Source organism: Oncorhynchus mykiss, chromosome 1, assembly GCF_013265735.2.
Source record: "Oncorhynchus mykiss isolate Arlee chromosome 1, USDA_OmykA_1.1, whole genome shotgun sequence".
NCBI lineage: Eukaryota > Metazoa > Chordata > Actinopteri > Salmoniformes > Salmonidae > Oncorhynchus > Oncorhynchus mykiss.
This window is the reverse complement of record NC_048565.1, coordinates 68,380,811-68,395,061: the sequence shown is the minus strand read 5'-3', so window position 1 is coordinate 68,395,061 and position 14,251 is coordinate 68,380,811. Positions and strand designations below refer to the sequence as shown.

The following is a 14,251-nucleotide window of genomic DNA, read 5'->3' as shown; positions in this document are numbered from 1 at the left end:
TCCATATTATGGCAAGAACAGCTCAAATAATAAGCAAAGAGAAACGACAGTCCATCATAACTTTAAGACATGAAGGTCAGTCAATAGGGAAAATGTAAAGAACTGCAGTTGCAAAAACTGGCTCTCGTGAGAACCGCCACAGGAAAGGAAGACCCAGAGTTACCTCTGCTGCAGAGGATAAGTTCATTAGAGTTACCTGCTCCAGAAATTGGCAATTAACTGCACCTCAGATTGCGCCTCACAGAGTTCAAGTAACAGACACATCTCAACATCAACTGTTCAGAGACTACGTGAATCAGGCCTTCATGGTCGAATTGCTGCAAAGAAACCACTACTAAAGGATATCAATAAGAAGAAGAGAATAGCTTGGGCCAAGAAACATGAGCAATGGACATTAGACCGGTGCAAATCTGTCCTTTGGTCTGATGAGTCCAACCGCTGTGTCTTTGTGAGACGCAGAGTAGGTGAACGGATAATCTCTGCATGTGTGGTTCCCACCGTGAAGCATGGAGTAGGAGGTGTGATGGTGTGTTGGTGCTTTGCTGGTGGCACTGTCAGTGATTTATTTAGAATTCATGGCACACTTAACCAGCATGGCTACCACAGCATTCTGCAGCGAAACACCATCCCATCTGGTTTGCGCTTACTGGGAGTGCTGCATCAGATGACCTGGCCTCCACAATCACCCGACCTCAACCCAATTGAGAAGTTTTGGGATGAGTTGGACCGCAGAGTGAAGGAAAAACTGCCAAAAGTTGCTCAGCTTGTGGGAACTCCTTCAAGACTGTTGGAAAAGCATTCCTCATGGAGCTGGTTGAGAATGCAAAGCTGTCATCAAGGCAATTGGGTGGCTACTTTGAAGAATCTAAAATATATTTAGATTTGTTGAACACTTTTTTGGTTACTACATGATCCCATATGTGTTATTTCATAGTTTTGATGTCTTTGCTATTATTCTACAATGTAGAAAATAGTTTTAAAATAGAATGAAAAACCCTTGAGTGAGTGTCCAAACTTTTGACTGGTACTGTATTTACACATTATATTGACATGTAGGCCTATAGTACTATGTATTGTACCATAGTCATTGTGCTGTGTCACACATACAAATGCTACAGACAGACACGGGCACTCACTGAGATAGAGGGGGAGATGCTGTGTGTTGTTGTGGGCCTCTCTGTATACAATGAGGTTGATCTCATTCTGTCGCCTCTGCTGCTGGAAGCTCTGCTTGTAGCGCCGGTGCTGAGACACACAGCAGCACATTAATATGATGATGAGAGTCCACACCAACCAGAACCCTGAAAACAGAGCTACGTGTTAATGCAATAGCATCCATTTCCAACAGATCTGTAGGTCTCAAACCTCTGACACACACACCTCAGTGCTCAGGATCATTTGTTGAGCGCAACATAGGCCTAAACAACAAATGAAAAACTGCTCCAGACTCAGTACCTTTAAAGCCCATGCAGTCAGTCTTGAGTTATTATAAAAAGGGACTGCACCAGTAACATGAGACTACAACCCTGCCTGTAAACAACTAGAGCTACCCTCTCACAGTATTAATTTAAGAGTTACACAACCTATGGAGACAGAGGATAGGCAGGGAATACGATATGAGGAGAGGATAGAGGGGGAGAGCAGAACAGAGGAGATAGCAACAGGCTCACACAAATAACTCTGGTTAGGCATACACTGTATGGAGGAGAGGAGACATGGAATAGTACAGGGAGAGAAAAGACAAGGGGGAAAGGGGAGCAGAGAGAAGGAAGCTTGTAACTCACACCAGAGCTCATAGTAGTAGCTGCAGCACTGAGACTCTCCACAGCAGTGGTCTGATTCACATACATAACTCTGGTTGTTGTCTCCATGGCACACCAACCTGCTCTAAAAGAAAAGCACAGAAACACACATCATTGATTCATGATTTTCCATTCTAACATTGAGAACCAGGTTTACCACACGGCAAGCGGTATCGGAGTGCTAAGTCTGGGACCGAAAGGCTCCTGAACAGCTTCTACCCCAAAGCCATAAGACAGTTAATTAAATGGCTACCTGGACTTTCTGCTTTTCACCCCCTACATACATATACGTATTACCTCAATCAGTCACCCACCAAACCATCATGTACATATTACCTCAATCAATCAGTCTATCTATCAACTACCTCGTTGCCCAGTACATTTTATTGTGTTACTATTTTCTTTTTATCTATTTGTTAATTGTCTACCTTTTTAACTGCATTGCTGGGAAAGGGTTTGTAAGTAAGTATTTCACAGTAAAAGTCACACTTGTTGTATTCTGTACGTGTGACAAATAAAATTAGATTTCCCAACAGCATTTCAAGGCTAAGTTCAATGTTAGAACATTCGTAGGAGCATCATTAAAACTCAGAGTATTTCCCCCTAAACCAGGGGTACTCAGCTACTATTTGAGAAGGTCCAGCGACACAAATTTCCTAGGTGGCAAAGGTCCGGATGGATATCGCCCTTTTTCGGCACTGTGGTAATAAACATAATCATCTACGACTTAGGAAACATGTTGTTATATAAAATGTACATTAAATACATTAAATGCATTAAATGAGACTAAGAATTTGACTGAACTACAACTTCTTTCAAATAAAAACATGTGCAACATTGCATCAACATGGCTGAGGAACAAAACCATTGAACCTTGAGACTTTGAGCCTTGAGCCTTGAATATGTTATATATTTTAAAATAAAACTAAGTGCATGTTTTATGGAGTACAAAGGAGAGTTGAACGAAATTAATAATCTGAGTGCACAGAACGTCACTGTGGGCCATGCAATATTTGTGTTTAAGTCACGCTAGGCCTTGCCCTGCATTAATGAGAGGAATTACACCTGGTCTGTTTCACCTCTTTGTGCTTATCTCCACCCCCATCCAGGTGTCACCCATCTTCCTCATTATCCCCAGTGTATTTATACCTGTATTCTCTGTTGCCAGTTTGTCTTGTCTTTTCTTACCAGCGTGTTTTCCCATCTCCCTGCTTTCTCAAGTTCTGTTTCCTAGTTTTCCCGGTTCTGACCATTCTGCCTGCCATTCTACACCTGCCTGACTCTGACCCGGTTACAAACCTCTGCCTGTCCTGACTCTGAGCCTGCTGTTCTGTACCTTACTGACTGCCCAGGATTACGGACCTCTGCATGCCTTTAACTTGTCTTTTGCCTGCCCCCTAAACATCTGTGACTCTAGCTGTCTACATCTGGGTCTTATCCTGAGTTCTGATAGTACGAACTGGCCATGACTGACCCAGCAAACTAAGACCAGCTCCGCTATGCTGTCTCCCTGCAAGGAGACACCATTGGAAGACACGAGGAGTTACTTCAATGTCTTATGGCGGGACTCCATACCCTGGCGGAACGCCATGACCAGGAGTTTGATACATTGCTGGAGCAATTCCGCGGATTCCCTACTGGGCAGCGGGTCACATCCGTAATCTCCCAGCCTACCCCAGTGTCCCGAGAACCCCGCTTACCTCCTCCGGAGCACTGGCTTTTCTCTCCCAGTGCTCCCTCATTTTCGCGCTTCTTCGTTCCCCTCGGACCGTTCGAGGATAGCGTATCTCAACGCTGATGTCCAGGGGGGCACTCACCTGGGCTACGGTGGTGTGGGAGCAACAGTCCGCCGCCTGCCTCAGTCTGGAGGAGTTGGAAGTGCGGAAGGTGTTTGATTCTCCGTTGTCCGGGAGAGAGGCTGCTCGTAAGCTGCTCCGTCTACTAGGGATGCAACAGTACAGTGGCCCATGGTTCGGTATGTATCACGTTTTGTGGGCCACAGTAACGGTATGGTTTCACTATCTTTATATTTAAGGAACAAAATAAACACATCACCCTTTTTGCAACACGTAGCTCTTCATCTCCCAATCCAATACATAGAGAACCGTCACAGTGAGGTAGCTTTGAGTCCCTCTGGAGGTCCAACTATCAGTGGAGAGAGCTAGATAGGGTGTCTGTGTCAATTCGTTTTCAATTTCTCTCTGTGGTGTTTCATAGAGTTTGGGAATTACTTATCTGCTGACATGTGGGTGGGAGGGGACATTGTAACTTGGTTAAATTATTATTGGAAGGCAGCAGTGAGAGATTGTTGTGTTTTCGCTAACAAGTGGACTCTCCTTGCACCAGGTCCACCTGCAAGGGATACGGCTGGGTGATGGCGAGTAAATGACACAACATGTTAGAAGTGTTTCCACTCGAGTAGCCGACAGTAACAAAGCAATGCTTGCAGACTGTACTTTCTTTGTTTACGGTCTTCTTAACCTCGTCATCGTATTGAACGTTGAATCCAAAATGTTCCCACACAGCAGATTTGAAAGGCGCCGGTGCCTCTTCAAATTTGCTTCTCTCTGTCTCGCTAGCGCTCGCCATTGTCACATTGGAGGTGAGAGTTTCCCCTCTCTTCATGGGGCCCCCTTTAGGGAGGTTTCCTTCTGAGATGTCATTGCAAATCATCCATTGGTTGTTTAAGGTGGAGGGGGTTGCGGTCACTGCGGTTGCCACATTTTGAGACATTGCTGTGGAGTAAAGTTTGTCAGCCCTCAAGAGCCCACTTACGGCCTGGGGCCCCAAGCAGTTGTCTGCCTTGCCTGTTCACAATATGCGTGTCTAGTTCTGTGGATCTGAATATACAACGTCTGCAGTGCAATAAGCAACTTTTGGAAATGATAGGAAAATGACAGGCATATCGTAATTCTGCGGTCACGTGTGAGTATTGAACCATAGGGTGCGCACCATTGCATCCCTACCAGCTACGTCAAGACGCCCGTAGTGTAGCAGACTACGCAGTGGATTTTCGCACGTTGGCGACTGAGAGTGCCTGGAGCACGGAAGCAATGTTCGCATGTTCCTTCACGGATTATCGGAGGTGATCAAAGATTAGCTTGCAGCCCGGGAGCTGCCCATGGACCTTGACTCCATCATAGCCTTGACCATCCGGATTGATGGGCGGCTTCGAGAACGTAGGAGGGAGAGGGAATCTGTGCCCTGTTGCCCTCGTTCGCCCTTGATTCCCACCTCGCCTCAGAGGAATCCCGGAGACCCCTGAAGTCTACATGTCCAAGTGAACCCAACGTCACCCGAGTTCTCTCGGGAATTACAGAGGGCTGCTGACTCGCCTCCTTCGGTGTCCATGCACCTGGGTAGTACTAGATTGACTCCGGCTGAGCACTTACGCTGACTCCATACCCAGAGCTGTCTATATTGTGGAGCTACGGGACATTTCTTAGCTATCTGCCAATTAAAAACCCAGGTTCATCAAGAAGGGGCGAGTACTCTGGTGGGCCATACAGAGCTTTTCCCCCGGGATGTCTTCCTGTGGGATCAGAAGTTGCCCTGGACCTCTCCGCCATTCCTGCGGAGTGCCAGGACCTCCGGGAGGTTTTCAGTAAGGCCCTAGCCACTTCACTTCCTCTTCACCAACCCTATGATGCCGGGATCGACCTTCTCCCAGGCACCACACTGCCCCGGGGACGACTGTACTCTCTGTCGCGTCCGGAGACCAAGGCAATTGAGACCTACATCGAGGACTCCCTAGCTGCAGGGTGTATCCGTCCTTCTGCCTCCCCTTCCGGCGCAGGGTTCTTCTTTGTTTAGAAGAAGGACAAAACCCTGCGCCAGTGCATCGACTACCGAGGCTTCAATGACATCACAGTGAAAAACTGCTACCCACTACCACTCATCGCCTTGGCCTTCGAGCCGCCCTGGTCGCCACCGTTTTCTCCAAGTTGGACCTGCGGAACGCCTACCATCTGGAGCGGAAACGGGCAGGGGACTAGTGGAAGACTGCCTTCAACGTGGCCTAGGGCCACTACAAATTACTGGTCATGCCATTTGCTCTTACCAACGCCCCTGCTGTGTTCCAGGCCCTGGTTAATGACGTTCTCCACGACATGTTGAACCGGTTCGTTTTCGTCTACCTCAATGACATCCTTGTTTTCTCCCACTCAGCCCAAGAACACTGCCTCCTGCCAATGCTGTGAACTTTGGAACAAATGGTGTGAAAGCAACTCTGAGACACCGGTGCAGGTGTTCATTGGTGAACCTGGTGGGGTATTTGTTTTTAATAAAGTTCATTGTGGAGTAGGCGGATTCACCGCTGTATGTGGAGCCAAACATGGTCAGGATGTATAGTGCCAGTTTCTTGAGAACAGGGACATCAGCTACAGGTACCATATTTCCCCAGAAAGTGACAGGGTCACAATCACCAGCCTGCTCCTTTAAAGCCACATTTTCTTGCAGCTCAATCAACTCCATTTGCTGTGATGCAACATCTATCCATCTGAAGATCTATTTAGCTTCTTCTGACAACTTTGTAACATTTGTGACCAAGAAGGGGTTCTGGATGAGCAGAAGCACTTCTCTTCCAACACTGAAGTCATCAAAGCGAGCCGTGAAGTTATCCATCAGCTTCAGGATGAAATCAACATTGTTGGGAACATCTTTGTCTTCCTATGTTTGCATCAGAAAATTGGGGAAGTGGACAAGTTCTCTCTGGAGATCATTTTTGAAAAACTCAAATTTATTTTGGAAAGTCCGGACTGCTGTTATCATATCACACGCTGTGTTGTCCCGTCCCCGCAGCTTAACATTCAGTTGATTAAGGTGTGATGTAATGTCTGTCAAAAATGTTTCCAAACTCAGAAAACGGAGTTGCCAATGTCACTCTTTTGCTCTAATAAGCTTTGATTTCCTCCTGAATGCATTCCAAAACCGTGTCTTTGCTGAGCCATCTGACATTGTTGTGCAGTAAGTAGTAAGTCATCAAAACTGGCATTGGACTCTGTCAGAATGCCTCGTAGCAGGTGGTGTTGTAGGGACGATGATGCTCTCAAAATGTGGATCAGTTTCATCATCGTTGTCATGACCTCAGAATACGGCTATGCGAATCTCATGTTTTATAGCTGGCTAGGCTAACAACCTTCCTGGATGTGGTTATATAGGGAAGTGAACAGTTAGAGTTTTAAGTAGTTGAAGGAGAACTAGTGCCCGGTGGCCTCTATAACGAGCGCAGCAGTGGAGGATATCTTGACAAGGTTAGCACCGGAGTACGGTGGCTAATACATACGCTAGCTGGTGGGCTAAGTCAGCACAAGACAAGGAAGCCCGGCATCCTCCAGTAAAAAGGGATAGGTAGGGGAGAGCTGTCACACAGCCTTGGAGGGCGAATCTTGCACTCTAACCCACAGGCTGTTGGTGACAGACTGACAGTACACACAACTTGCATAGAGTTAAGTTTACCCTAACGGGACTTGGGAAGATGCAGTACATTTTCGCAATTTTGCGAGAAGAAATAAGAAACCGTGCATGGTCGTGCTCCCACTGTGACCTACGCAGAGTGGGAGGGATATAATCCATACTTTCAACCGTACTGATGGTCTGAAAGGTATGAAGTAGAACTGCAGAACAAAGTCGACTACAAATACAAAGTTGCCAATGTCTTTGCAATTGATACAAACAAGCTACCTAAAAATATGCTTCAAATGAAAACCGAGATCACAGCATTAAAATATAAACATCAATCATATTGAAATACATTTAATGTTCATTCAATTGAGTTCTATTTTGCTACTTGTAGAGTACTGTCTGTAATTTATCTCAACATATTTCATGATGTGTAGCCTAACGTGCTCAATAATGTGCTGTGATTTAGTGCATTTTTATCGGGTAAGCATTAGAATAAGCCACCTCAATATTTGCAGCCATCGGTGGTCATATTACTTCAGGAGCTAATCCATCGTCTGTATTGTGAAATAATTATAATGTTAAGGAATTGTTAGATCCTTTCTTCATATCCTATCAACACACGCTCCAACAACGCACTAGCGACCGTTCTCTCTGTGTGGTGTTTAGGGAAACAGATGCATCATCAAAAAATTGTAAGCCTCAATTCCATTGCTATTGGAAACCGGGTCCTGGGCAGTTAGTCTACATCCTGGCTATTATTGTAAAGAGCTCCGCCTCCAAACAAGACCTAATCTGTTTGGTCCAGACCAGACCAAGTCTGAAACAATCATGGACATCTATGTCACAAGTTTGGACATCACAGTAGAGTACGGTACCTTATACTATACTCTAGTGTGCTCTACTCTACTGTGCTGTACTGCACTTTACTGTTCTCTGCTTTTCTCTATTGTGACGTTACTGTACTTAGTTTTAGGATCCCCATTAGCTGTTACCAAGGCAGCAGCTACTCTTCCTGGCGTCCAACATTGAGCATTATACAAATTTACATTGCTCCATTAGAATATTATATTACAAAGAATAATGTGTGTGTGTGTTTTAGAGTATGTGTGTTAAAGTGTGTGTGTTTTTTCTCTACTGTACTCTACTGTGCTGACCAAACTTGGGAAACATAAACGTCTATGATTGGTTCAGATTTGATCCGGCCAGGGTGAATGACAACATTTCAACTACTTTTCAACGTCTATGGACGTCTGGTGTTGGTCGGTGTTCAGTGGGTGAGAGTGCTTGTTATATTAAATGTGAAGAGGGTGACTGGTAGGTGTTGTGATAGGTGTCAGTAAGAGCCAGGAGAGGTGACATTAACTGGAGAGAAAGAGATCATTGTGAAAAAGAGAGCAGGGGAGCGATAGAGAGGCAGGTGGGGGTTGTCCAGACAGTTCAGTCTTGCTTTGACCACCAGATGACAGAAAGAGAAAAAAAACAGTTATGAGCTGAACATGCCATTGTAGCCAATTAAATTGCAGTAATTCCATTACTGATTTTTCAATTCCTTTTTTAATCACTTAAAGATGTCTAAACACACTTGATATCAGCAAAAACACTAACTTATTGGTAGGTCTACCATTACTTGCTACTTCTGTGAACTTCCATTATTCTCCCTCCTCATGAGGGAGAGAAATTAGAAAATATATTTGGTTTTGGCACAAGGAAGCCAAGGTTTCTTAAACTTACAGAAGACAAATAATTTCTTCAAAACTAAATATGTGTTGATTTTAGTTGGCAGGGGTCTTTACTTCAACATTATTGTGTTTTGATGTATTTCAAATACCTTGTAAGACTTTTTCTGGTAGATGTTTTCTAAACCCCCTTTTCCATCTATTTGACCAGAAATCAAAGCCTTTGTTAATTCCCAATTTTTAGGACAGAACATTTTTGAAAAATGTATATTTCCCTTAATTTCTCAAAAAGATGAACTCTTAGCTTTCATTTGACACCCAATTTGACATACTCCTATGAACTTCACATGTTGGTGCTCATGGGTCCTTTCAGATGGAAATGCCCTGTGCTAGCATACCTGTGTAATTTCCAGCAACAATGCCATGGTCTCATCAATGCCCTCGGCTGGGATAACAAACCCAACAAAATATGCAGGAGAGAGGAAGAGGAGGGAGGCGACCAAAGGAGGGCCAGTCAGGAAGAATTTTGTGTTGAGCTTTTCCTTTTTTTGCACTGCATGGATCACTGGAGTGGTTGAATGCAGCATTGTTGTATGGTGCACTCAAAATGACTTGTAGTTGAGTAGCCAGCAGCACAGAGTGAGCAGCAACCCAAAAGAGAGTGAGCAGCAACAGAGTGAGCAGCAACCCAAAAGAGGTCTTGATTTAAATGCAACAGAACCCCTCTGGATATAGACCCCCAATATGGTGCCAGGGAATGCAAGTAAACAGGGCAACCGAGGCCAGTTTAAGACCCAAGCCCCTTCTTTCACAGTCTCACATAGACACACGTACACCCTAACCGACACTCCCATGTCTGACCTATGTAGTCTCAATTTTAATTGCAGCCTCGAAAATCGCAACTGCAGATTTGACAAGTAGATGTCACGCAATCACAACAACGACTGCCAAGCAGCCCTGAATTTAGATTAGCCTCACTCCTGTATAGGCTATTACTGAAACACGCTGGCCAGACCCGAGGGGTATACTACGAAGAAGAGCTACGAAGAGCTAGATCTGCTCAATGTTTTCTAAAGCTAGCCAGCTGCAGTTAGCTTCACATTCTAGCTCTATCTGTATTTCGACTGTGGATATTGCTTGCTTATCAATGCACAAGCAGCTTTTTTGCCACTCCTATGATAAAATAACTGTATTAAGTGGGGTTGGGGAGTATCGGATTACAAAAGATGGTAACTGTAATCCTTTACGTTACCAGTAAAAAATATTGTAATCAGAATACAGATGCTTTTGAAAAAAACTAAATGATTACTTCGAGGATACTTTTAAATTCAGAAAGGATGTTTGTGGAAAAAAATCTTTGACACCTCTATGTTTTATCAATGACATTCAAATCAGCATTGAAAAAGGTGCAAATTTAAGTTTGTTCCACCTGAGCGAGTCTGACCACAAGTCAGAGACCACTATGATGACACACCAAATATAAAAACATATTCCCTACCAAAGAAAGTAAGAGATAAAAATAACAAATAATTAAAGAGCAGCAGTAAATAACAATAGCGGGACTATCTACAGGGGGTACCGATACAGAGTCAATGTGAAGGGGCACCGGTGTCGAGGTAATTGAGGTAATATGTACATGTAGGTAGAGTTATTAAAGTCACTATGCATAGATAATAACAGAGTAGTGTAGAAGGGGGAGGGGGGCACTGCAAATAGTCTGGGTAGCCATTTGATTAGATGTTCAGGAGTCTTATGGCTTGCGGGTAGAAGTTGTTTAGAAGCCTCTTGGACCTAGACTTGGCACTCCGGTACCGCTTGCCATGCAATAGCAGAGAGAACAGTCTATGACTAGGGTGGCTTGAGTCTTTGACAATTGTTATGGCCTTCCTCTGACACCGCCAGGTATGGAGGTCCTGGATGGCAGGAAGCTTGGCTCCAGTGATGTATTGGGCCGTACGCACTACCCTCTGCAGTGCCTTGCGGTCGGAGGCCGAGCAGTTGCCAATACCAGGCAGTGATGCAACCCGTCAGGATGCTCTAAATCGTGCAGCTGTAAAACCTTTTGAGGATCTGAGGACCCATGCCAAATCTTTTCAGTCTCCTGGGGGAATAGGATTTGTCGTGCCCTCTTCACGACTGCCTTGGTGTGCTTGGACCATGTTAGTTTGATGGTGATGTGGACGCCAAGGAACTTGAAGCTCTCCACAACAGCCCCGTCGAAGAGAATGGGGGCGTGCTCTGTCCTCCTTTTCCTGTAGTCCACAATCATCTCCTTTGTCTTGGTCACGTTGAGGGAGAGGTTGTTGTCCTTGCACCACACGGTCAGGTCTCTGACCTCCTCCCTATAGGCTGTCTCATCGTTGTCACTGTTGTGTCATCAGCAAACTTAATGATGGTGTTGGAGTCATGCCTGGCCGTGCAGTCATGAGTGAACAGGGAGTACAGGAGAGGACTGAGCACACACCCCTGAGGGGCCCTCGTGCTGAGGATCAGCGTGGCGGATGTGTTGTTATCTACCCTTACCACCTGGGGACGGCCTATCAGGAAGTCCAGGATCTAGTTGCAGAGGGAGGTGTTTAGTCCCAGGGTCCTTAGCTTAGTGACTACAGACCCGTCGATGTGAATGGGGGCATGCTTGGCCCTCCGTTTCCTGTAGTCCACGATCAGCTCCTTTGTCTTGCTCATGTTGAGGGAGAGATTGTTTTCCTCCTCCTAACATCATCATGTCGCCTGCAAATTTAATGATGGTGTTGGAGTCGTGTGCGGTGCAATTGTGGGTGGGTGAACAGGGAGTACAGGAAGGGACTAAGCACGCACCCCTGAGGGGCCCCTGAGTTGAGGGTCAGCGTGGCGGATGTGTTGTTGTCTACCCTCACCACCTATGGGTGGCCCATCCAGGATCCAGTTGCAGAGGGAGGTGTTCAGTCCCAAGGTCTTTAGACATTTTTAAAAACTTGTATTTATTCAGGGGAGCCCAATTGTGAACTGGGTCTCATTTTCAATGGTGCCCTGAGGACATAAAATAAAAACTAAACTACTAGATGCAAGGCAGAATAACAATATACAATAACAAGTACATGACATTAGAACATCACAAACATCACAGGCATCATAAACAAATGAAAATCAAAACAATTGCACACCTCGGTGAACTCATTAAGGGTTTTAAAGCTGCCAAAATGGCACCAGGGAATCCAAATGAATGTATTTTATTCCAAAAATGTGAGTGACTGGCTCAAATTTGGTCTTATGTAGCAAAATTTGAAATGGTGTTTTTTACATTGGATAAAAGTAGAGACTCAGAGCTTAAATTATATATCATACACTACAGTTGAGGAACAATGGGAAAGTAGTTATGCTTCTAAACTTCTAATCCCACTTTTGAGAAAATGGACCTTGAATGTTTGGGTACACTCACTAGAGAGCTCTTCTTTGTCTACACCCATTCAGCATCGTTCACACCCTCTTAAGCCTTAGCCCCACCCATCTCTTTAAGGATTCACATGTGAGGCCATGTGCTTTACAGAGTGAATACAGTAGTGTACTAAACAACCAAAGATTTCAAGACTTAAGGCTGGTTGAAACTATGTCTATAGACAGTTGTCGCAGTGACATCATGAACATTCTATTGTCATCCGACATCGAACTCATTGTCGTTATGAAAAAGTATACACACAAATCGACTGGCTGCATGACATCAGCAGCCTTCTGGTCCAAAATAACATAACTGGTGTATCTTAACACCAATAAACCCATCCACTCAAAAAGATATTGAATATATGTCAATCTAGCAAACCAGGCAACTAAAAGCAACTTTCTAAACAATGTTTTGGTTTGTTTCGAGCTTGTTAGCCAGCTAGCTTGTTAGCTAGCTAACTTTAAGTTAGCTGGCTAGCCAGTTTAAATAATGACCATATCATATAGCTGACAATGTCTTAACTTTAGCTAATTTGTGTTTGTTATTACAGAAAAATAAACTCACAACAATATCATTATTTACAAGTTCATGGCAAATACACCTAGTTTCCTGACAAGAGTCACAAATGTGGAGCGTTAAAACTAAAATTGGATTTACCTAGTTCGGTGAAGACCCAAGGACTTTCAAGAGTTAACCAACCCTGGGAACGGTGTTGGGATCTCATGTTTTTATACTTTAACTGCAAAGTTAGGTAAGTCGGAAGCTTGTATAGTAGAGCGTTGTAAACAAAAAGGAGTCATGAAGTGATCTACGGAACTTTAATGAGGACCAGCCAACCTTTTGATACAGGATGCAGTGATGCGTATTAAAACAAACACCTGTGATAAGGCGAAGGGAGCTATGGTAGACGACATCCAAAGGATTAAGAGTAGTGGTTGTGCATTCCGATAAATAGTGTCACCATAGTCAATAACTGGCAGGAATGTTGACTGTACAATCTGAATCCTGCTGTTCAGAGAGAGGCATTATTTATAGATGGGATATTTATAGGCGGGAACCTGCTCAATGAAAGAAACATCCCATGCATAAATGTGTAAGCCATCTGAAATATTTCTACGAGAATTAGAAAACAGCATACGTTTAGTTTTTCCCGCATTAAGTACTAATTTTAAATCAACAAGGACTTTCTGCATGGCAACAAAATCAGATTGCAGCTTCAACATAGCCTGGTCAGCTGTAGAATAGGGTACATAACAGTGTCTTCTGCATACAGATGAATGTTACATGTTTTTGCATATAGTTCTTTGTGATATTATTTATATAAATAGTAAAGAAGACAGGACCCAAAATCGACCCCTGCGGGACACCTTTAGTAATATCGAGACAACATCAGAAAGCACACATTGGCCTTACTGACAGATAGTTTCCTATTTCAGACAACCTTTGAATGAGTAGGGGATGGTATCAAAAGCCTTGGATGGGTCTATAAATATGTCAGCACTGTGATTCCTATGATCTAAGCCAGGGGTTCTTAAACTTTCAGCCTGGGACCCAAATGAGAAATTCTGTGTTTTCCTGGGACCCAAGCTTATGAAAATATGCAACTATACATAAATATTGGTACATTTCATTACCCTTATGCCTAAAACAAATGCAATATAGACCAAAATAAAGATGACATTAAATATAAATAAGTATTCATGTTTATTTTTCCCCATTAAAAGCACTTTTACATATCTGTCTAGGTTGGAACTGTTGCTGTTAAAATACAATAAATAATTTCATTCTGACCTGGAATAAACTGATTGATCACATCACACAGATGAATAACAGAACACACACAGGCTTTTTGATAATGCAACCCTAAGTAAGAGTACAGATGAAAGAAAATGATCAGGCCTACTGTACATCTTACTGTTGGAAGTATTATTGAAAAAAAGTCTAATTATGAA

General features: G+C 43.9%; 1 protein-coding gene across 1 annotated transcript in view; it reads right to left on the bottom strand.

Annotated features, from left to right (window-relative positions):
• Positions 1-14,251, bottom strand: part of fbxw4 (F-box and WD repeat domain containing 4) — a 57,365-nt gene that overhangs the window by 1,340 nt on the left and 41,774 nt on the right. The window contains exons 9-10 of the mRNA XM_036983599.1: positions 1,785-1,887; positions 1,137-1,301 (exon numbers count right to left, since the gene is read on the bottom strand). Coding sequence (XP_036839494.1) covers positions 1,137-1,301; positions 1,785-1,887 — 268 coding nt within the window. The remainder of the gene's footprint in view (positions 1-1,136; positions 1,302-1,784; positions 1,888-14,251) is intronic.